Here is a 25,340-nt window from a genome sequence, read left to right as displayed (position 1 = left end):
GCAACAGGGTCCCTAATTCAACTGCCACCTGTAGTATCAAAAAGGCATAGATTTTGACGGGCAGAAAACAGACAGATCAAAACGTCACGAAGGATACAGAGACTGGGGGCTTGGATTGGCAAATATTGATGGGCTATTTGGTACGGAACAAGGGAAAATTCGATCTCCAGAAATGCAACCCTAAATATGAAATCCAGAAATTGGCGAGCCAGACACGGGAAAAAGTTGGGCTCCACTCGACTTGAATCGAGTCAAACAGTTAAGGATTCTGATTCATGTAAACGGATCAATTTTTCGGTTTTACAGAATCGGGAAGGAAAGAAAACATCAAAACCTAATTTTTTTTCCCCTGGATTGCAACCAATTCATGAGTCAACCAAAGAGATTAGGGAATTATTAATTTTTGATCTTTCTTTAATGATAGAGTACGTGTTTTTGGGTGTCAAGATTTTGGAAGGAAATTACAATTAAATTCATGAAGATTAACTGTCTGTAATATTTCTAGTATGCGTCTTTGCATACCAAATTTTGGGAACATATAAATTCCATAATTAATTAAATTTAATCAAATTCATGATTTTTTTAATAAGTACAATGAATAGTGTTGGCAAAATTAAAAAAAAAAAATACCGCTGATAGTTGCACAAGAGATAAGGCTTCTTCCGGGGTTAAAATACAAATGTTATTAGTTAGATAAGTTTGATTAATTAATTAAAAAATTTATAATTAATTCAGGATGCTAAATTTAGAAAATTACTCTTTTGGTCCGAAATATAAAACTCTTATATTAATATGAATAAAGGTTTTATATTTAAAATGGGAAGTATAATATTCTAGACAAAACATGTTAAATTATAATGTATGCAAATGATCCTCAGTGAAAGTATTCTATGATAGCTACACAACATGATGTTTGCGTCCCAAAATGTCTTTTGCCTTTTTGTTTAATTTTTTTTAATATAAGAATCAGTTGATTAGTTTAAGACTTCAAGTAGATTAAAAAAAATTAATTAAATTAATTATTTATAATAAATACTTATTATTTTTTTAAAATATTCTTATTAATCAAATATATTGATTAGAACTTATCATTATTACAAGAATCATCTTAAAAAAATAAATATAAAATAAAAATAAATTAAAATTTATATTTAAAATTAAAATAAAAAATAAACGAGTTCTTATATCAAAGATTAAAAAATAAAATTTAAGATACTGATTTGCCTCAATTAATGTTGGCCCAACGAAAATTTTGGAAGAGACAAATGACGATAAAAGAATGAGAATTCACGGTGCGGACTGTGATGTTTTCTCTGTGTGTATCTCTCTCTCTATATATATATTGCCTTCGGTTTTGAATATAAAAAATAGTTGATTAATTTAGATAGATTAAGAAAATAAGTTAAGTTAATTATTTGTTATATATGTATTGTATTTCTTAAAATATCATTACTAATCAAATATATTGGTTAGAACTGTCTTTTTTTTTGTGAATAGTACGAGGCATTTAGCCTATCTTATTGCATCAAAATTGAACGTGGGAAGGCAACACCCACAAAGTCATTGTACAAGCAACCTGATACCTATTGGAGAGTTAGAACTGTCTTTATTATAAAAATCACCTTTAAATAAATAAATAAATATGAGAGACAAAATAAATTAAAATTTTATATTTAGAATTAAAATAAAAATTAAATGAGATTTTATATTAAGAAACGGATAATATAATTTTAATAGTTAAGTAATTTTTGGCTATCAGGCTGGGATGATTTTCTTACGATCCCATTTTGCTTTCATGACTGACTTAGTGCGCATGAATTGTATATTTCAAGGGCACCATAGTCATATTGAATAATACTTCTCCGGTCCTAAATATAAGACCCTTATACTAGTGTATATAAGGGTCTTATATTTAGGATCGGAGGAGTACATAATAACCAGACAATATAATACCATTCCCATTATGAAATTCCTTCGAAGCTGAAACTTTAATTGATATTGAAGCCTGATTTGATGCATGAAACTTGAATTGATCCTAAAATTTGGACGTATCTGTATTAAAAGGTGCACTGCTTCTAAAATAAACCCAGAACATAAAATAGACCTTAACTTTATTTTTCTCACTTCCAAATTCCTACTCATTTAACTTGTAGTACCACTGGTCCTTCGTATATGAAGTTAGTTTGATATTCATTTTAATATTAAATATGAGATCTCAATTGATTTTGTTCCTCGTATTTATTTATTTTTTTAAAATAGTTCTTATAATAGATGCACATGATTGGTGCTTCATATATTAGTTAGTTTGGTATTCATTTTGATATTAAATATGAGATCTCAATTTATTTGTTCTCCATATTTATTTATTTATTTTTAAATAGTTCTTATAATAGGTGCATATGTTAAAGGTTTATTGAATGATAATTTTAGCTAATACACATTATTAGCAAAAGTATCCTGAAAAAAATAACATACTCCTCCGGTCCTAATTATAAGACCCAATTGACTTATTTGAGGAGATTAAGGAAGTAAGTTAAGTTGGTTATTTATAATAAATAAGTGTTGTCATTCCTAAAATATCCTTGCTAATTAAGTATATTGGCTAAAACTATCATTATTAGAAGGATTATCTTGGAAAAAAATGCATAAATATAAGAGACAAAATGGATTGGGTCTTATAATTAGGACCAAATAAAAAGTCAAACTGGGTCTTATAATAAGGACCGGAGGAGTATATTTATTATAAATAACTAACTTAACAAATTTTTTTAATGTACTCAATTTAGTCAATTAGTGTTTGCTTTCAAATGTCATGTGATAAATTTAGAGACTGATTTCAGGTATTTATCTATATGTAGAACATAAGCCCTATAGTAATAAGTCGTCTAGCCTTCTTTCATCCTTTAGCTATTCATTTTTATACGTTTTTCATCAGTTTTTCCTGAACAAAAACTATGGTTGCTCAGATATTTCAATTCGAGGACAATTACGAAATGGGAGAATTACAAAATAGAACTCTTACACACACACACACACACGAATTATCCATTCATTGAGTTTTATTGAAGGGCCCTATAGTCAGAATTAAGGAGAGAAACGGTAATAATAGAGGAAATTAAGCCTCTGGTTAAAATTTAACATATAAAATATACATACACACACATATGTAAAAGGTCTTTGCGGGTGTAATAATATCACCTCAGCTTCTTTGAAGATCAATAATAAGACCTTCTCATCTTATCAGAATCACATCTTATCAGAATCAATCCTTCTAACACTTTTACAACTCATTATCCTACCAAAATAATACTTGAAATAATAGGATTTGGTCAGTACATTAAAACTGACCACCTTGGAAGGTCTGGCCGAACTGCCAATTGGGAGGTGCCACGTTGTAGCTTGTGAGGGTCCTACCATCACTGCTGGTGACTTGGAAAGAGAGGGCTTGGCCATTGAGGTAGGAGCTGCTCTGCCAGTTCTGACCCCAGTTCCTGGACATGGATTGCCAGCCAGTTCTGGACCCTTTGATTGAGACTGCATGAACATCCCCTGCTCCTCCCACGTTGGTGATCAAAACCAAGTTGAAATATGAGTGACCATTAATGGTGAACCTTACTCCTCCTTTCTTCATACACGGAACTCTGTCACATTAATAAATCAGAAACCACTCTCATCATCACCACATGATACAAAAGCTCCATTCTCTAACTATATAAGTGCCAGAATTTCCTTAAGCAGCGTGACAGTTCATGAAACTACAGAAAGGTTTTAACTTTTCAGCTTCTGTTACCTTCTGAAGGAGACAGGGACGATCCCTGCTCTGTACTGAGCAATTTGGAGGAAGGCAGGTTCGGCCATATCAAAGTGTTGAAGTGGAGGGTTGCACCAACCTCCGTTGTTGTTGGGCAAAGCCAAGTTTGGAGGGCAAAAGTTTGTGGCAGTGACAATGATGGAGCCAGGCTTGCACCATCTTGGATCACTGGTACATGTTAACTCATAACACGCCCCACAACTTAAGCCATTGTTGAACAGAGCTGTGCTTAGAGCTGCCGTGTTGGTTCCATAGCCCTGACTGTACAAATTCCCATATCCACATGCCCCTCCTGCATGTCAAAACCACTAAACGGCTCAGCTCAATCAAATCTTCCAGAAACAAACCATTGGTGAAGTAGTGCCAAGCAAAAACTCACCCATTGTGCCCGTGGCATCACCACCGCCGTAGAAGGTGGCGTGAGCACTCTGCCAATTGCCATAGCCGGTGGCGGTGAAGTCTTGGAGGAGAATGCTGATGGAGACAACAATGAGAAGCACCATTGCAGAAGAAGAAGAAAAGGAAAATGTGTGGTGTGCCATTGTAAAGGAGAAAAAGAAGAAGCAGCAGCAGAAACTGAGGAATGTGTTAAAGCTGTTTGGTGTGGTTTATGTGGTTGTAGTGAAGCCCTCTATTTATATACAAAGATGGGGAACAATGTAAAGAAAGGAGGGTGGTGGGGGTCTCATTTGGCTAAAAACTCACACAACAATGACAAATTAAAGTGCACATGCGCTGGTTCTTGTTGGGGTTTCCAACACCTAAGCTGGTGGGCCATACCCTTCCCCTTAAACACCTACTTTTCCTTCTCAGCTTTCTTCGACCACTGTCACTTTCTTTGAATCTTCTGGTATAACAGTATCCCCGCTATATGGAGAAAGCTCATGTGATATTGCCCCATCTATATGGAGTAGATATGAGTAAATTTGAGTGAAATACAAGTTGAGCTGTCCATTAATGGATCAAAACAGAGAGAGAAAGGCACTGAATGTGGAGTATATTTTCTCTCTTTATATCCATCTTCTTTAATCTATTCGTCTCTTTCAAAATATGTTACATAGAGTTGAAATCTAACCTATATATGATACAAATTCTATGACAAGTTACACTGTTTATAACTCATGAAGGGTATTTCAGTATGCAGGTAATGGATAAGAACTCCGAGAGATACATTATTAGGTTTCTAAGTTTGGTGTTCAACTAGTTGAGAAAAGAGTTGAAGTGACCAGAGATAAAGAGAACCATATGACTATGAGAATTGTAAGGGGTAGGGTCTTAAAAGAAGATAACAGAGGATCAGAGCACATGGGGAAGTATCTGGCAATCTTGGGGTTACAAAAACATGAGCATGATGCATGATCCTCCTGAAGAGGAAGGAGGAATGAATCTTTGCGAGTGACTGATAATTTGCCACATACATGGGTGTGTTCTTTTCTTTCTTTTTTAAAAAAATATTTTATTACATTAATTGAATTAATAAAGTGGTTTGATGGGCTGATTATTTATTTGGGACAGCCTTGCTTCCAGTCTGTTTTAATTACAATCATGAGTGTGGACAAAGTATGCTAATTGCTTGACCTACCCGCTTAAAATATTACTCCCTCCGGTCCTTATTATAAGAGACATTTGATGCTTATGGCATGTTCCTATATATAAGAGACACTTAAAAGTTGTCTCTACTTTTGTGTTGATTTCCTATTTTACCCATATTTATTGTCTTCAACTCACACTCTCTCTCCCTCTCACTTCTCTTTCTTTCAATAATTTAATTATTCTCTTTCATGCTCTCTCTCCTTATTAATGAGGGCATTTTTGGAAAAAAAAATTATATTGATTGTTCTTAACTAATTTTAACTGATTTTTTGATCAACGTAATTCGGTTATTCGTCTCTTATAATAAGGAACGGAGGGAATATTATTGATACATAATTTCAAGTTAGTTGTCGCATTTATCACAAGTACTTTTCACTTTTCTTTATTAAACTAATCAAAAAAATGCATGGCATTCTATCTTTATGATGAAACTAAATCAATTAATGCTTTCAGTTATACCCATACATCTTAATCGTCGTCATTTACCACAAAAAAAAAAGGACATGGGACTATGTGAGGATGCGTTTCATTGGGGCCATCTCTCTCTCTCTCTCTCTCTCCCAACCACATTTTTTATTTTCTTATTATGATTAGATTTTTAATTAAAGCACAAAGATATACTATAATTTGTTGGTAATATATGAATATGAATAACAATATTTTTTTTCAAGTACCGTGGGGGTGATCTCTTGACCTGTTTCAAGATGCTGCTGCTAGTACAATTTAAAAAAAAAAAAGATTTAGAATCAGAGGATTCCCTATGTCCTTCAAGTTTATTGTTTTCTTCTTCATATTTAAAGGGATTTTGCACCGAAATGTGGAGGCAGACGGGGAATCAGATGATTTTGGTTTAGTGTTTGTTCAATGCTTGTCACATGAAATGACCAATGCACCACATTCAAAATAATTTTTAATTTCATTTGTATTCGTTAAAATATTTTAAATGCCTAATTCTTAATCCGATTTTATTTACAAATTCACAAAGTTTCAAGCAACTATTAATTTAGTTAATAAAATCTCAATTCATACATGATTATAACTTTTAAATGTGCTTAGAAACTTCGTTCATGATTTTAAAAGAGAGAGAAACTGAGTGAGTGTGCATCTTTTAAGATTGCTTGAACTATTTCAAACAAAAAGATTATTGGGTAAAGTGCGAATAATACTACCTTCAGCCACTAATATAAGCTGCTAATATAAGATTTTGTTTGTAGTTTAAATTTAACTACAAAGTAATTGTTCTCGTTAAAAATGAGATAAAAGTTGAGAGACAACATTCAAGAAAATATCTATAAAAGAATGAGAGATTGAATTTGAAAATGTTTGATAAAAATAAATATTGACCGCATTAGAGAATAGCTCTTAATTAGATCTGACAATGTTTGAATCTAGTCCGATAATGCTGGATATCAAATACATATAGCTTGAGGACGACATGGGTAGAAAATGAAATCACATGTTGATCCATTAACTTAGAGAAGTGTAATGAAAAAGGGTTATCAGGAGAAGGACAGGAGAGAACAGAGAGCTTGGATTCATGAACATGTATGAAGCAAAAGTCTCTATTTGTCCTGTGCTTCTTTTGCTTTCATTGGCCTCCCTTCTTATCTCAACTGAATCTCATTATTCAACCAACCCCTCCTTTCACATGGACCTCCATTTTCAATTGCCCACCCAAGTATTTGGTATGCCAAGCATCTTGTCTTCACAACTCCCAATAAAAAATCCTAGTTACATCGTCAAAAAAAGACACTAAAACTATAGCCATCAACTACAACTAATCATGTTTTGGCTAGCCTTTGTACTTTTGGTGCTATTGGATTAGATTGAAGTATTATTAAGCTTAACTGATTGATGATAACTCTTCCACCGTAATTTTTTCTATTCATAAACCTTTGACTCATACTCAAAGAAAATCAAGTCTCTTCTACTGATCTAATCACCAGTCATGTTAATATAGGAGGAAGAGTGATAAACCTAATTTTTATTTGATTTTAGAATGAGAGCCAGAGAGAGTTCCATAGAATGTCAGATTGTGGGATGTCTAAGCTAAAATGAAGGACCCATGAAGGCGGTAAGATAACTGGGGCCTATCATGTTGGGATCACATGCAAAGTTTCAGCTTGGTATCTTCTTAACCCATTCAATAATTCATGTTTATTGATCATACACACACACACACACACACACACACATATAAGCGTTGTAGAATCAATCATTAGGATATATACTATAATATGCTGCTCTCTTTCAATGTAGTACACGAAGTTGGAAAAGAATCATGTTTCATAATCTTTTTTACTCATTTCTAAAAATTCAGTTCTTGTCTGTTCTGATGGGAAAGAATAATATATGATTCCTTGTTAGGTTTCGATCTTCCTGGACACCTTTTATATCAGATTGTGTATTGATATAATGCATATTAAAATTTGAATACTTGGTTGCTTATTATGTATGTGTAAGGCTACAGTGATTGTCAGGTAGACAGGGACAGTGAGTGAAACAAGGAACAAAGGATTCCCATTCATAAAATTACGCTTTTCTTTTCTCGTTGTGATTAGAAGTAATGTTTTAAAAGTGCATTATATTCATTGAATCAACGTAAAGAGTATAATTCATAATTTAATTGTCTGATTCTGTTAAAATTATATCCCTAAATTAGCTTCACCACAGAGCACGCCATAATTGTCAGATTATTACTAACAATGGACGACCAATGAAAAAAAAGTATTAACAGATGGCTCTTTGGATCTACACATGAGCCACTTTTGATAATAATAATAACAATGATAATGACAATACACAAAAATGAAAAAAAGATTATGATAATGATATAAAATTTTCACACTGAATAGAAAAAACAGATGAAAAGGAAGGAGACGAGGAGCATGACAAGGGATAGCTACTAATCAATATGTAAAAGTTGAAGAAAACCATGTTCATAGTTTTGTTCGGCTTGTGCTGTTTGTTTAGGGGTCAATGAAAGTTCCTTTCACTTTGGTTTGGTCCCATTATTGCAGAAATAGACCTCGCAGAGACACGCTTGTTGCCCCGTACCTGGGTAACTTATTTTTTTTTAAAAAAAAATTATTATGTCATTATTTTAATTGTAATGCCTAATTTTACCTTTAGTATTATCAAATATTCATTTGGGAGTTTGCATGGTTCTTACCACTGAGGAAACTTCATGTTCTCCAACTTCGGAGCGTTCAAAAGCTAATGAACTACTGAAGCTCAACGATCTTACACGGACGTGATATTTCTTTCGGTCACATACGATGTACATTTAATTTTTTGACTAAACATTGACTACTATCTTCGTTTCAGACGTGATACAGTTTTTTTGGGTCCCAAAAAAGAAAAAAATTTGTGATGCAGATTTTGGAAACTCCTCTATTTTAGCATCAAGGCATTAAGACAGTTAATGCATTTTTACCTAAAATTCAAATAGAAATATATCAAAATCTAATTCTGGGAAAAGACGTATTGTCCATTTCTACTTTGAATTGATAAGGATTGAGATGAAAACTGAATTTCTCAATTCCTCTTTTGACTGCAAAGACCTCTTGTAGGTAGCATAATAATGCTTTTCTGACTTTTTGAATTGTCCGCTTATATGTCCATAGTAGAATTTCTTTTTATTTATTTCTTCAATTAAGACAGCTCCCCAAAAGTCATCACTGGCATCAATCTGGAGGATTCGTAATCCTTTGTCAGGGATCTTTAAAGGAGATGGTTGCTGTGCAATTCTTTTGAGAGTTTTGATGCTGATGTTTGCTTTGTCCCCCATGCAGGATGATTCTTTTTGAGAAGTTTGGACAGATGGTTGGTGTGGTTGGACACATGAAAGATAAAATCCCTAAGATAATTAATAATCCTCAAAAATTATTGAATTTGTTTTGCTGTCAGATTTTTGTCTAGACACTTGAGCAATTCTTCTGCAATATGTGGTCCCGGATAATACTGACCATTTTCAAAATTCATTCTAAGAAATTCTATGCTCCTGTCACTTATCTATCTTTTCTTTGCCAACAACATAATCCCATATTTTTCAAATATTTTCCCAAACTGGGACAATAAAAATTTATGGGAATATTTGTCTTTTGAGAAGAGTAAAAGATCAAAACAGTGATGGGGAAACTTTGAGTCCAAATAGCATAACAGTCTATTGGTACTGAACATTTAGAATACAAAAAATAGTTTTTGACCAATCTTCTGGGTGGATACCCAATTGCCAAAATCCAAATATTCGAGGCATATCAAAACCATTCACACCTCAAACAAAGGACTTTTTTTTTTTTTTTTAAATGCCTCAAATAGAAATATTTGAGACATAATAAGCTCATTTTTCTGAGGCCGTTAAGAAAAATACACAAGAGACGCAATTAGATCTTACCCACGCCCCCAAGCCTTTACCTTGTATTAATTCTCAATGTAAACATATTTTACAAAAATATAGCATGCTCCAACATCCTTAGTGAAATAATTTGTTTTGAAGGAACCATTCCATTAAATATAAAATATATTAAACTAATTATAAATATTACCCATAAATATCTTATTATAAGGCTCTTTTTTTTTTTGTTGGAATTCTAATGCATTTTTGAATGCCACCTCAAACATAATGCCAATTATCCATGTTTTTGCAAATCAAATGTAGCAAGAACAAAAAGTATCTCCCGAAGTCTGGAGCATCAACACTGCACTTTCCTCAGCTATGCAAAAGAGTACAGGCTATAGACAAAGTTGGTCTAACATTCTTAGTTTCAATGCCACAATCAGAAATTTGTCCAACCAACTGCAATAGGACTGCGGGCACTTTGCATATCTCTGGCTCCAGAAAAAAGTTTAGTAAGGATATACGGATTCTCCTGGGAATTTGTCTGATAAAAAACAAGCAACTAATCTCCGAATAGTACAAGCTACTAAATGAAAATTTTCAGAGCCTGTATGAACCAGAGACGTGAGAAGGAGGGGGGGGGGTTTGTAATTTATCGTCCCAAAAATGCAACCCGGTCCTTTTGTACCGCCTGTGTCAAGTTGATATCGAAGAGCTCACAACGTATGGGCATCTCCATCTCATAGAATGGGTTCTTCAGAACATAATCAGTGTACAGCTCATATATGAATTTCAGCAAACTTTCCATGTGCTGGGTTCCAGGCTCACAGACCACAAAAAATTTTGTCCCTGCACAGATGAAGAAAATAAGTAATTTCGGATTCCTAGACTAGCATCAATACCAACTAACTAATGACGGTCAGAGGATCAACCAATGGAGCTTCAGTTTTTGAGAAATGAAGTAATATAAATGCAGCACCCACACTAGTATGGAAACCTAGCGTCTGGAATTATCTTCTTTGGGATTAGGACCTCCACTTCATCATCCAAAATTCATTCTCCATTTAATACACCAAAACACTGATATACATCAAAGAATTCAAATGCCAGACATGATGAGTTGAAGATCATGAATGTAAGAAAATACCGTAAGTGACTGGAAGCAATGAAGATCGAATGTATCAGCTTGCAAAAGTTCAATCCCTGAACAACCTGAAACCGGTGACAGCTGTTGAGAGATGGCGTGCATTGAATGCCATAAACTTGCCACTCTTAAACTGTCATTGGTATCCATTCTTCCAGCAGAACCATAATCCTATGCATAAGAAATTACTACCATTAAAATATTGAAATTATCTTTTGTTTGTTTATTTTACCAAAGTCGGACAAGAAAGTTGAGGCTATTTCTATTTATTTGTTCCCTGGACTTTGATGGGCCAAGCTTGTATCTGACTACGGGTAGTAAGGTCTAAGATGCAAGAGTGAGTGCAGCGCTTATTATGAGGTGAGAGTACTAAGGAAAGAAAGTAATCAGTGAGTGATTACAATTGGGAGAGTTTTCGGCGTGAAGCTTTCTTCCTATTTTCAGCGTTTCCAACTGCTTAGATTATACTCTGGCAGTGTTTATCATCACTTGAATATTGGAGTTGGGTGCCATCAGACAACAAATATCAACATTCGACATATTTTTGAAACATCAAACACATTAGCAACGGTAAGAAACATACAAGTAAAATTACCAATCATATAGAAATGGAAATTTTCTGGGGAAGGCAAGAATCAGAGAACAAAGTCACAAAAAATGCAACCGAATTTCTTAGTCATCTCATTTCTTTCATTAAACATATTCGTAGGAGGTTTGAATCCCTGTTGGGAAAGATGCACACGATAATACTTCGAACAGAATTGTCTCTAATAGGAGAATACCAGTGCTTACTAAAATATATATATATATATATTCGTAGGAATAGAAGCTTCCGTCCACACCTATGACCTTACTGATAAGCTTAACAGTCTGACATTTGGAATCCATGACCTTGAGGGAATGAAGTAAAAACCGGAACATTTGATTCCACTAAATTTTTTAGAATAGCATTTCTAGGAAATTTTGTCTCAGGGGTTAAAAGGGAAAAAAAAAATGTCTGAAGGAGAATTTAGAACTAATGCCGTACCTTATAATAGATCAATCCACCAGACTTATTGATGATGTAAAGACTGTAGATTGCAGCCATTCCAAAATCCCTTTCCAGAGTCTAAAGGTCAACATGGAAGCATATGGGGAAAATCCCAAGGCATAAGCATCTAACCGAAGAAATTAATTGAATATACACAATAGTGCCATAGATCATTTATGATCTCTAAAAGATGTATAAGAAAACTCCATGTACTTTTGAAATGAAAGTTATTGAATAAAGCAAATTAATTCCGTTAATTTAGAAAACAAACTGACTATAACATTTAATTTATAATATAGATGAGAGAGTATGTCGTCGCTGCTCCACATAGGGCATAAACATCAACAACAAAAGATTTCAAGCTTGCATAGTTTCTAACAAACCAGGTTCCATAATTCCAAAATAAAGTTGCCTCATGACACCATATGAGAGGAATATTAAAGGATCACACTCTAGAAACTAGTAGTCAGGACTAATGATCACACACTACCAAATGCCATGAAACGCAATAGAGATTCATTTGCATACTGACTCATGCATCAGTAGTATAGACAAAATTTCATAGGTACAAACATTAAAACCCGTGTATTCAAGCATCAGCATACATAGGCGGACCTATATTGCACTCATGCCCCCGCCGAAATCTTTGAAATATGCATAGTTGATATCATGCTCTTTCAATTTTTGTTCCAGATCCTTTAAAGATTATGCCCTAGTAAGCCAAGCAACTCCTCCAAGCCACTGAAGAATGACAGTGATAACACTCTTGCAATATATGATCTTTCAATTTCATCTTGCAGTTTATGATAATGAAGTGTTCCCTAGAGTGAGTAAGTTGCGCAATTGATTGTTTCTGTCAACAGCTTCTAAATTCACAGACCAATGAGCCGCAAGAAATGATTTAAACTCAAGCTTCTAAATTGCCAGACACAAATCGAGACAAGTCATTTACCAGGGTTGAAAACCACGCGGGAACAGATGACCTGGGGAACGAATTCAAATCCAGATTCAAAGCCAGATCAAACAAATCAATCTCACAGGATTTTGGGGGAAGTTAAGGCCCGGGTTTGAACCTTCTTCAGTACTTGCCGCAGAACAACCACGCAGCGCTGACAATGGTGGACGGTGTCCGACGGCGAGCTCGACCAAGTGCAGAATGCTCGTTCGTCGACGAGGAAAAATGGATCTGACAACCAGACGAGGTTGTGTTTACAATTTTTTTTTTCGTCATCAAAATCTTTACAATTAAATGGGTGGAGCCTTGTCACCAAAAAAAAGGTAGAGCCTTCAGCCTTTGCCATTTTTATCTTTTTAGGAGTGTTTGGAAAATTAAAAAAACTTAAAAGAAAATATTTTTTTATAAATTGAGACAAATTTCTACCCTCTTTTAAAATTATGGTTTTATTTCATAATTTTTTTGAGGTTCTATTTTGAAAATTCCTTAATATTACTATTCCTTCCGGTCTTTAATATAATCATATTTAATTAATTTGATTATATTAAAAAATTAAGTAAGTTAGTTAATTATAAAAAATATGACATGTTTTTTCTAAAACAACATAATCATCTTTTTTAATATTTTCCTCCCTCACTTACTTGATTATAGTTGAGAAATATTTATATGAGTAATTTAAAAAATTGATAAATATAAAAAATAGGTTTTATATTTAGAAACAAAATTAACTAAATAATTAGGTTTTATATTAAGAACCGAAAAAATATTATTTAAATATAAACCTCGCATAGCTACAACTAAAATATATTGCAAAAATTATTTCATAAATGGATACAATGCAAGTATTCAAAATAAAACTAAATATGTTAGGCAGAGAAATTTTTTAAGGTAATGTTTATAAAATAATAAAATGGTAAAAATATTTTTAAAAGATTACAAAACTCATGGATATCAACTTTAGATGATTCAAGAGAGAAAAAAGAAACAAAAACTACAAAAACGAGAGAGCGACGGGAGAAGCCGGGTTTTCCGATTATTTTTCTCTTGGGCAGCTTTCTGATTATAAATTATTGCCATATAATTCGGCGTGAGAATTTTAATTTGGCGACCTTAAGGGATGCATACAGAAAATAGAAAAGGCAACCATATAATAACATTACAGAAATATTTGTTCTGAAAAATGCAAGCATCTTGAACAATTTAATTGTTATCAAAAGCTCAGGTCAACAATCAATTACAAAGAACAATCATTCGAAAGCATGGAAAATTAAATGCATATCGATAAAATAACAATAACTATGGCATTAAAGCCTATAATAAATACTTAAATTTCGAAAGGCTTACAAAAAAAAAATAGTGAAACCACTTTAGGCTTGAAATGAAATTGCACCGTTTACAGTGCAGCCCATTTATGGGTATAAATTAGGTTGAGTAAAAAAAAAAAAGTAATTTGGCATCATTGAAGAGCCATGACTTCAGAAATTCTTCCTCTGAAACCTTTAGCAAGTGTTCCTCAGTAGCCACCGCCCACCAACCATATTATAATGCGAAATGAAGGCCCCTCCATGGCCATGCCACACTTCCAACGCAAGGAAGTTTCAGCTTTCAAGTTAACAGACACTAGGATAGAACTTGGATGACATCTTAAAGGCTTCTGGGTCTCCAATGACCTGAACATTTTTGGGTACTGCTTCAGCATCTTTCAAGTCTGTGTTGCAACCCCATACACGAATAACAAGTCTCCGACAATTCGGCGACGACTGCTTAAGATACGTCTTGTACCAGTCGACGACATCTTTCTTGGTTATGCTTCTCAGTTCTTCTGCTTCCTTCTTCGACAAGTCAAAGATATACCTGAACATCAATAATGTTTTCTGGTCAGAAAATACTCATTGCGGCAACCAATCTGATTCAGATAAATAATGTTTTCTGTTAAGATAAATAACTGAAATCTGCATTCTAAACCACAAAAAATGTGAAGTACCTTTTATCAACAATCTGATTCCAAAATCTACTGGTTTCATACGTAAGTGACGGATCTTTTTCCAATAGCCTTGCCATCAACCCACTTCTATAGTGCTCAAAGGAATCGCCATCAAGTCCTTCCTGCAATTCCCATTGTTATTTCAAAATAAGTCTTCATTTAGCAATTTGCAGCAAATACACATCCAATCATTTTTTATAAATAAATTTTTTAATCCTTGAAAAAGATATTCACATTTAATAGGTTTAAGCATTCGGATACAGATTCGAAGAATAAGCAGAGAAGAACCTCAAATACAAAGAACCCATGCAAGAAAAATGGGAAGAGAAGATCACAGATAGCCATCTCAAGCTGACTGTGTTCCTAAACTTAATAGCAAAAAGTTGTTAGCTGAGCTTCTAAAAATCTAGTCAAGTAAATAAACAAGGCTGTAAGATTTCTCACTTTCTACAGCTCAAGCATGGAGTAATTTCAGAATCTGCTGATTACAACCTCTAAGCATTTTTATGCCCAAAAAAAAAAAAAAATCCAGCGTTTTATTATTCAGCTTATATTTTTCCCCTTATACAAAATGGTAAGGCTTACTAAAACCTTTTGAGCACACAAATTTCGTCTAATTTTTGTTATAGTCCATAGGAAGCAATTAAAATATGATGTGGAAGAGGAAGGGACTTCGAATACTTACCAACAATTGTTCCAGGCCATCTATGAAGTTATCAATTCTTCCTTGCAAGTAAATGGGGTTGTACTCAGATGACTGAACGCAGAAACAAAACCCAAAAACACGGTATGTTAAACGTGGGCTGCATTCAACAACATAACCAAGCTGCTCCTTTGTCCTGGATCCAGAAATACATTAAGAATTTCAGCCCCCCAAGTCTGAAACAAGAATATGGGAGGAAAATAAAAGAAACAGGAAAACACAACTTCAAATAAGTTGTTTATTGCAGCATGGTATCATAGAATCCAAAACTGTAAAATCAGTAATGGTAAGTTATATGCATTATAAGTACTATGGTACCATTAAGATGTCAGTAACAGATGATTTGAACAATTTGCAATGAAACAAGTTCACCAGAATGCCAGAACAAAAGCAAAGTTTCAATCCGAGCAGATGACATATTCATATCACCGACAGCAGTCCAAGTGCATTTTGGCTTTTTTCTGTCATGATGAAGCTGATAGAAGCAACAGATTTTCTCATGCGATAATCGTGTTTTTAAATGACATATTTATGGATTCCAACTGCAACCCAGATTAAACAAGGCAAAATAGAATACATCCTCATGAACAAAACTCCTATTAAAATCCATGGTAAAATATGAGATAATTATGGCATCAGATTATCACCTCAGTTGATTGAAAAGGGGTTCTTCTACTATTTCATCAAAAAGATCAATCAGAGCTTTCAATTTAGTTGATGCCATCCCAGCATCTTGATCAATTTGAAAGTAAAGCTGCATAGATAAACAAAACAAAGTAAAAATAGGAAATTTGATAGAAATTATTAAAACACATTACTTTTGGACGACAAAGTTGAAATACCAGCAAAAATCAGCTCAGCTGAAATTACCTCAACCACAGAGTTTTTTTCCAATTTGTTCTTCACATTAACATCTCTAACAAGGTTGGCACTTAATGGCAGGCAAATAACATGCTCAGCATGTCTCAACTCACTGGGGAGCGGTTGTACAGGAAAATTCATCTTAAATATATTTGATAGGCTAATGGCCTCCTCTTCAGACAGGTTTCCGTGGCAAAGACCTTCAATGTAAAGCTGTACAAAGTACAGTTAAAAGACAATTTAGGAATGCAGTATGGTCAGAAGACTGTCACAGGTATAAAGAACCTACTGATACAACGTTCAAAAAATCATATCTACCTGGGAACGAAGATCAGGAATAAATGTCTTCAGATCATCAAGAAACAAATTATCTAGATGACTCAGTTTCTGATCAACATCATAGAAGCTCTTGCACAAAACTTGTAACCGCAAATATGATGAATGGCTTAAAGGCTTCATGTTTGTGTTCTTTAAAGTTCTCTTCATATCTTCTTTTATAACCTGTCCTAACCAGCGTTGTTCCATGAGAACAAAAAGGGGAATAAAAACACAAGTCAAAAGAGAGACAAAGAAACATGCCCCATACCTTGAATCGATCTTCAGTCGGTATAAAAGTTCTAGCCACAGACAGTAGTTTAGATAAGAGAACTGGAAGCTTATCATTGAAACCATAGACCTTGAGCTCAAGCTTGTCACCAACGAAAGAGACAGAAGTTTCTAACTTGGCAATGCTGGCCTGCAAGCATAAGCAGAGGCTCATATAGAATGATATCTAAAAAGAATTCCAAGTGATTGGTTTCTATCATTCAAACACAATGCGGATGACAAAGATCTCAAAAAAAAAAAAAAGACGGGACAGAAATCAAATTGTTACACTTAGATCAAGGTGACTGCCAATTGCAATCGTTAGCACTTCAGCAAAATGTGAACAAAAACACTTCACAGAAGATTACGAAGGGGGGGGGGGGAAATCCAAAAGACTGCACATCATCATTGTTGTGTCACTTTCTACAAAGATATGATGAATGAATTATCCGAGTAATAATGGGCAGATCAATGGTCATCCATTTTATTACCCAGCAATGGAAATGGATGTTAGGATGGCACAGAAAGCTTTTGAATGAAAAACCAATAAATTGCAACCATCAAATTCCAATTGTAAAGAAAATACCGATTTGTGTCCAGAATATCTGTGATGCAACCAATGCTTTAAATATACAAGTAATTCAAGAAAATCTACTACGAGAAAATTGATATTCAATTTAGGAGTACTTCAATCAGCAGCATAAAAATCAACATATTATCAGTTTTAGGGCTAATAAGATGATTAACCTGATATATAATTTCATTCAGCTCATCTTTAAGAAGGAGAATAAACAATTCAGACAATACGCAACTCCTTGCATTATCATATCCACCCTTCAAGTTAATGCGAAAATATGTATTGGCCCGAGGAACTTTGAAAGCACTATCCAGCTTGTACCAGAATTTCACCAAAGGCTCATCAACTATACATCTAGGATAAGTTGAATTTGCAAAGTCATCATTGCAGAGGTCACCAGCACGAATGGAGAAATCACTTGGAATAAACTCATTCTTTGATGGAAGATGCAATGCAGCATCAGTTTCAGGAGGATTCTTCCATAACTCCATCAAATTTTGTGCAATATCTTTCTCAGTAAACTGTGAACCAAACCAAGGTTCAATTTGGAGGCCTGGAAAGAAAAGAAAATTTGAGTAGTTTAATCATCAACAAGAAAATTCATCTTATGACCTTATTTTTATTAACAAAATAATTATAATTATCAATTTTCATGAGACAAATGGAAATTATTAACATAGCAAGGAAAGGCACCAAAAATTTACCATCAGAATATCATTATTAGATTAATAAAGTTCAGAGATAACCGCCCAGGCTTTCACACAAATTCAATTATATAGACAAGGAAAAATAAGACATAAGGCCTAACTACAATGTACCTTCTGACTTTGGGAAGGACTTTGACACAACATCTACCCTCATGTTTTCGGGGGTGAAGAAACCAAGAATATGTCTTATCAGCTGCTCATCCCAAGTTTTGTACACGTATTCACCATAGATGACATGCTCTGGTGGATAGAAGTGTAAATTTTCTGCACAACATAGTAACAAGATAAGAATAACTGGAGTAATAATCATATATATTTCCTCAGTTTCAAATTATGTCTTTTTAAAAGAAATTTTTTGCATATTAAATGTCCTTTTACAGTTCAATGCATCATTTATTAATCCTATAATCCTATTCCTAATATACCCTTATTTACAATCTCAATGCGTCATATATAACTACACTTGCTCCTTTGTTTTCTTTTTATTAATTATAAAACGAATAAAGAGCAAATTTGAAAGTGAAAAAGGAAAATTTCCATATTAATCATATTTCTTAACATGTGTGCCAAATTGCAACCTCTTTATGTAAGAGTGCATTATCACTAAAAAGAAGTAACCAAGTGAAGAGACGGGAAGTATAGTGGAGTTAAGCATTGGCCTCTCCTTTCTATTTCTCTATACCTAAGATTTAAGAACATCATTATACAGACATGAGCACTACTGTCCCTTCGAACATGCACAATGACTTTGATTGGTTCTTGTACAAACAAATTCATTTCACGGACCCAGCTTGCACAATAAGGCTAATTTTAAAGGACCCTCCATATGCAAAGCAAAACTCAAGTTGAAAAAAGAGATTAAACACCTCATTGTCAAAAAACAAGATTGAAGAAACAAGTTAGCAACAATTGCCAGGAGCTGACAGCAATGAAGATGAGAAGAAGAAAGAAGCATGGCAATAGAAAAGAACTCATCAAAACCTGCAAGCCCAGCAGCATAAAAGAAGCAGGAGGAGAAGAATAAAGAAGCATGGCAAGATAAGGAACTGATAAAAACCTGCAAGCTCAGCAGCATAATCATCTTGAGGTTGCTCTTCTGCTCTTCTGCAAATCTAAATTCCATGTTTCCAATATTTTGAAGTTCCTTAAATATCCATTCTTGGGGAGAAATTTGACGCAACAACTTAAGGTATTGATATACAAAACCAATGACATCCAAAATCTGGGAGAGAGAAATATAACTTCAGTAAGAAAGTAATGATGACGACATTTGTTAAAAATATTAACCCCCCCCCACCCAAGGGGAAGAGAGAGAATAGACGAAAATTCGATACTGCTTCCACCAAGCTCATACTTATATTAAACGGGAAGATTGCTAATTTGCCAAATTTCTCCAAGTAAAACGAAGCAGAAACTGACACTGAGCTTATATGATGATAAACTATACGCCAAGAATCTTTACAAACAACGACTAAAATATACGGGCACACATGAATAGTCCAAGTTCACTGATCTATCTGAAGGACCTACACGTTAATTGAAAAGTTACCTTTTCCAAACCAGAGTCAGTGAGATGTATGGACATGACAAAAATGTAGGTTATAGATGAGCGGTGCATTCCTTCATCGCCAACCCCAGCAGACAGAGAAGTAGCCCATCCTTTAGATTTGAAAAAGGAAAGCAAGCTTCCTCTACCCTCTGAAAAATTATGTTCTTGCTAGTGAGTCATGACAGAAAGTTCAACCGTATGTAGAAAAATACTGGCATGGTCTGAACCACAGGGACCACATCTAATGAATGGGATAATCGTTGAACAAATAATACTTTATCTACAAGCTAATCAAATATATCAATACCACCACTAACCTAATATATTTGCAATTCCATATTCAAACGGTTAGATTATAAATCAAAATAACTGAAAAATATGAGAAAACTATATCACAGAAAATAACATTTCAGACTTAATGTTTCAGATCAGGCCATTAAGTCAGGATTGACTAATAAATAATAATAGTTAGAGAAGAAATCTTTTTTGAACCAATCTATAAGATACATAATTTGGATTTTCAAAGAAAATTCAGTCTGTCTAGTAGAGAAATTCTAAAAAAATACATCAGCTGAAATTGCAAAATAAATATCAGCTCCATTTTTGTCAATATTAGAGGCATTTTCTCAAGACAAAATTTACTGACTGCCTTTAAATTCCACAAGAAGGTGTAAAATTGCAAACACAGTAAAATGGTTCTCCTATGAAACAAAAACGCATTGCATCCATCTAATTGCGACAGAGGTCTTTTTTTTGTGAAACAAATACAGACATTGGAGTAATCTGGATTAGCTGGACTAAAAGAATAGTTTAGTATACAAGCACATGCGTTACAACAGATAGATGCGGATACAGGCTCATCACCTCCTAGTTCTAGAATTCATGCATAACGAGGTATCTTACCATGTCCAAGGAGATGAGCTAAATAATCTTCTGGTTTCTTTAGATACTCTTGATGTAGACAAGGCAATGTCCATGACAAGTCAAGGATGTGAACATCTTTAACAGCTTCTAGCCAATATATTTTACCAGCTTTCCAGACAGGACCTTCCACTTTAAATTCTGGCTTTGCTTGGTGACCTTTTTTCACAGCACCAAACAATTCCACAACCCAGCTCTCAAGCACATCCAGAGACTCTGTGGCATGTACCATATCATTATGATTAAAAGACCATATAGTAGATTTAAGTAAAAGTAGGAACTACAGGGTATATTCCACCTCTTGATTTTCCATATCAATACCCAAAAAGCTCGAGCTAAGAATTATGAAATAGAACTTCACCTCCACCAATCACAGCAAGCTTCATTAATCCACCATGGTAATAATTCATATATAATTTCAATATTTGATCCCGCAAATTGATACCATTTTCCATAGCATCAACCAGGCTCTTCTTATTCCCTTCATGTATGCATAAAAAACAGAAAATGTCACTTTGCATATTTGAAAAAAATTCTTGATCAAGAAACGAAGGAATAACCTCTAAACTCACCCCAAAAGAATCTGTTAAAAGCATGATCAGGTGCAGAAGTGTGGCATTGAACTTGTTGAAGACGGCAAGCATCACTTTGTAGAACCTGGTTGAATTCTACATTGAATTTCACACACCAATACGGCATACAATAACCAGCCAAAAAGTATTGCTTCATCAGCAAACTAACAAGAAAGGAAGCCATTTCCACAATGAAAAGCTGAAAGAGTGGAATACCATAAAGTGAGAAATACCTGAATCTACTGCAAGTACTTCTCGCTCCATAGCCTCCATTTTTACTAGAGGTGAAATAAAGAACTGAGAAAATCTGAAACAGCAATAGACCCAAAAAGATTAAATCTAAAAAAAAAAAAAAGCTTTATCAAACAAGCAGCATCCAGTGCATCAAAAGAACAGATATGCACAACAATCTTAAGATAAACAACGTAAAGACTGAATATGGTTTAGGCCCAACATAACTAATATAGCTTATTACATAAATATTACCCAGACAATTTGCTAAAACAATAATTTCCAGCACACAACAAATATAGTAAAAATGTCATAGATCAGAGATCACGCTTCATATGTTTTTATTTTGTTTAAGCCTTATAGCACAAACAGCAGGTTATCTTACAAAATAAAAGAAAAAATAATTTAAAAAAATATTTCCGGCAAAATGCATGTACAAAATCCCCTTGTACAAACTGCACATTAAGTCATTGCATTTGACAGGAACCGAGATGGTCGCAGCCAACAGATAAAAAGTGTATTGCAAATTTGGAGGGCGTAAATAGAAATATAAACTATCTGGCTGCCTGCAAACTGTAACGTGTGAAACCATATAATAGACAGGAATTCTGCTATCAATGTTGCGTGCATAGCAAGATTTACCTTTTCAAGGCACCCTTGAGAAACTCTGGCTTCACTTCAAAGTGATAACAGGTATGCTCAGTCTCCGTGTATGCATTAGATGAGCCACCATGCTTGGACAAATAACTATCATACTAACAATAAAAAGAGTCAAACAACTAGGCCAATCAATCTTAATGCATGCTTCTGCCACAAATGTTCAGAAAATTTAACTAGATGAAAATCAACAACGTGATTATATTCATGCGTATTAAAAAAAATTCATCTGATAATTGATATGCGTCAACAGATCGCATTCAAGAGTTCGTCATGGAATTTACTACAGGCATCAAGACCAACTTGCTACATTCCAAATCACACAGACGCAACAATGTCTCAAATATTGCAAGGAGAGTATTTCAAATATACGACAACCAAACAGACCTCATTTTCATCTGGAAATTCATCACTCCCCATGAAAAGCATATGTTCTGCAAGACAAGTTAAGGCAATTCATTTGTATAGGCAATAAATAGCAAGATAATGGAAGGAAAAGAAAATAAGATAAATAATCTGACCTAAAAAATGTGCTAGTCCCTGAGCCTCGAATGGATCAGAGAAGCTGCCTATTCCTACACACATCGCCGCCGCGGCCTGCCCAGGAAACATGAATTCATAAAGAAACCAAACCAAATGTACCCAACATTTTTTTGGCATCCAACTGTTTCCGTTCATACTGTCACATTTCCATACAATTTTCATAAATTTTCCTATCACCGTCATTTTTCTCCTGGAATTTGCTATCAGAAAATAAAACAACAATCAGAGAATAAGCAACCTTTTTAGTCTGGGGTGCAGCCTTGTTCCCTTTTCCTCCTGCTTCATGGTGGGCACCTTCCCCATCCACGTCCTCAAAATCATCGTCATCCCCTTCTTCACTCCCATCCTCATCGTCATCCTCATCCCCTTCTTCACTCCCATCATCATCCTCATCCTCATCCTCCTCGTCCTCTTCTTCGTCGCCCATGACAGCCTTGGGGGGGCCTTCGGGGTAAATCTCGGGATCATGAACTAGCAAAGCACGAAGGCCATTTTCGAGCTCCAGAAGCCTGTACAAACGCCTATCGTTGGGAGACGTGATTACGATGTCGTCAGACGAAAAAGTGGGGCCAGCCATTCGCATTAGCTTTTTTCTTAGTGAAGGAAAAGGAAGAGAGGGAAGAGTCAGCGTTCAGAGGCAGCAAGCCCGCCAGAAACCTTGCCGCACCTCTCTTTCGGGTCCGAGTCGGCTCCTGCTTACAACTTCGAACTCAGTAGACTTTTGCCGCTTTCTTGAGAAAGAGGCCGCCCTGCTGCTGCTGCTTGAGTAGCCGAGCTGGGCTCCCGAAAAATGTCTTTCTTTCTTTCCTTTTTTTTTTTCCCAACAAATGTCACCGTATTCAAGATTAATCTCCAAAATATCAGGACTATCAAATATCACTTCTTCAGTTCTTTTTTTTTTTTTTGCCAACAAATATTACTTCTATTTCGACCAGCCTTATTTATTATTATTGTTATTACGTTACAAAAAATTATTATTAATTCTTAATTTCTGTATCCATAATATAATACTCAATTAATTAATTTGAGTTGATTAATAAAATTTGTTAAGTTAATTATGTATAATAAATATGTAATATCTTTTTTAAAATATCATTATTAATTATGAATATTAGTTATAACTACTATTTGATGGTATCTTTTATATTTGTAATTATTACAATGACTACTTTGAGAAAAAATATATAAATATGAAAGACGAAATGAATTAAAATCTTATATTTAGGACTAAATTAAATATCAAACCAACTCTTATATTAATAACCAAAAACGATATTATTCAATATTCAATTCATTATAATGCTGGAACCCACGTCTTATTAGAGTGTAATTATTATTAGTTACTCTGCTTTCTAAATTATCTAACTCGATCTTAAATTCTATGAATTATATGGGAATTAGAATGATAACTTCTTGAGCAAAAAAAGTATAACTTGGAAGCCACAATATAACTGGTGCAGTTTTTAGTAATGTATATTTATTGATGATATTGATAACAAGGAAATATTACTGCGCTAAAATCAATTCATGAGACATTTATTGTTACAAACCCACCACGCGTCATGCAAATAATTGTTGAAAGGAGTTTTGGATTTGGACGATGTTAGTTGTGTCATATTTCTTTGAAAATATTATTAGTTGATTGCATGAATTATTTTCATATTACCAATCTCCGACAGGCTATATTCTTTTGTTTTTTTTTTTTCCCCACCGTTGAGACTTGAGAGTTGAACCTGACCAATCTTAATTAGATTGAGCTCGAATTCATTTATATATATATATATATAGTTAGTAAGATTTTAAATACCATATCTTTTTTCAAAAACGTGCATGGCTTATTTTCAAGTGAATTTAACTTATGCTATATCTATTTGAATGTAGAACAAACACACCCTTTATTTATTTTGCCAAGCCTTTCTGAGGGTTGCTGCTAATTTAAGGTTATTTTCCCCAAACTGCGTGCGCTGACAGGTTAAAATTTGAGTCTGTCTATCTCGGTGAGGCGTTCAATGGCTGACACACATATGAGGTATGTGATATGAATGGAGCATGAAGCAACAACGGAGTACGGCTAAAGCTGCAACTGGGGATCCCGCTCGATGCACAGGGTAAAAGGGGTTGAATAGACAAATCTCAGGTAGGTCAAATCTATGAGGGAAAATTTATAATTTCATTTTTCTGGTAAGCTAAGGCTGCAAATGGGGATCATTTTCCTTCGAAATCCATTCAAACGTAGCTTTCATTCATGACCGTCTCATAATTCTCTGGTGAAAAGTGAAATTGCCTTTCCCCACTTGACAGTACCAAGATTTTTCCCCCTACTCATTTATGCAGTAGCCAGTAGATAGATCTCATGCACAAAGGACCAGCATGATAACTCCACATAATTTAGTTATACGAAGTCATCGCTGGTTGAGTCAAGGACGACGTCCTTATCTGGATTCAATAGTGGGACTCTACAAGCAAATAATTCAACAACAGCAGAGCACGAAAATAAAGACAGGCAGGGATGGATAGGATGATGTGCGCGTGTGACCATACATAAAGCATAGTGAGAATATTAGGTTATAAAATCCAC

At 34.4% G+C, this 25,340-nt stretch overlaps 2 protein-coding genes and 2 long non-coding RNA genes across 4 annotated transcripts; all 4 read right to left on the bottom strand.

Moving 5' to 3' along the window:
- Positions 1-3,260: 3,260 nt before the first annotated feature.
- On the bottom strand, positions 3,261-4,353 carry LOC114726426 (expansin-A4-like). The gene is made up of 3 exons (XM_028913024.1): positions 4,191-4,353; positions 3,791-4,103; positions 3,261-3,641 (listed from the first exon to the last, which is right to left on the bottom strand). Exons 1-3 carry the CDS (start codon positions 4,351-4,353, stop codon positions 3,338-3,340), a joined length of 780 nt encoding a protein of 259 aa, XP_028768857.1. The 3' UTR covers positions 3,261-3,337.
- Positions 4,354-10,012: 5,659 nt separating this feature from the next.
- LOC114726378 (uncharacterized) lies at positions 10,013-10,817 on the bottom strand. Its single transcript, XR_003738501.1, has 2 exons — positions 10,361-10,817; positions 10,013-10,238 (listed from the first exon to the last, which is right to left on the bottom strand). It is a non-coding gene; the product is annotated as an uncharacterized LOC114726378 (long non-coding RNA).
- Positions 10,818-10,897: 80 nt separating this feature from the next.
- Positions 10,898-13,136, bottom strand: LOC114726377 (uncharacterized). Its single transcript, XR_003738500.1, has 3 exons — positions 12,870-13,136; positions 11,915-11,995; positions 10,898-11,058 (listed from the first exon to the last, which is right to left on the bottom strand). It is a non-coding gene; the product is annotated as an uncharacterized LOC114726377 (long non-coding RNA).
- Positions 13,137-14,005: 869 nt separating this feature from the next.
- On the bottom strand, positions 14,006-23,552 carry LOC114726418 (nardilysin-like). Its single transcript, XM_028913005.1, is given in 20 exon segments — positions 14,006-14,726; positions 14,857-14,978; positions 15,542-15,695; positions 16,207-16,313; positions 16,430-16,633; positions 16,739-16,921; positions 17,007-17,156; positions 17,753-18,135; positions 18,401-18,553; positions 19,347-19,395; positions 19,398-19,511; positions 19,839-19,987; positions 20,742-20,975; positions 21,121-21,240; positions 21,332-21,427; positions 21,565-21,638; positions 22,205-22,317; positions 22,607-22,653; positions 22,741-22,816; positions 23,001-23,552. Coding segments are annotated over 20 exon segments (3,117 nt in total). The 5' UTR covers positions 23,346-23,552; the 3' UTR covers positions 14,006-14,482.
- Positions 23,553-25,340: the final 1,788 nt, after the last annotated feature.

Source organism: Neltuma alba, unplaced genomic scaffold, assembly GCF_004799145.2.
Source record: "Neltuma alba isolate B1F8T4 unplaced genomic scaffold, ASM479914v2 tig00012377_pilon, whole genome shotgun sequence".
NCBI classification, from domain to species: domain Eukaryota; kingdom Viridiplantae; phylum Streptophyta; class Magnoliopsida; order Fabales; family Fabaceae; genus Neltuma; species Neltuma alba.
Note: the sequence above shows the minus strand (reverse complement) of the source record. Positions and strands in the feature narration are given on the sequence as shown.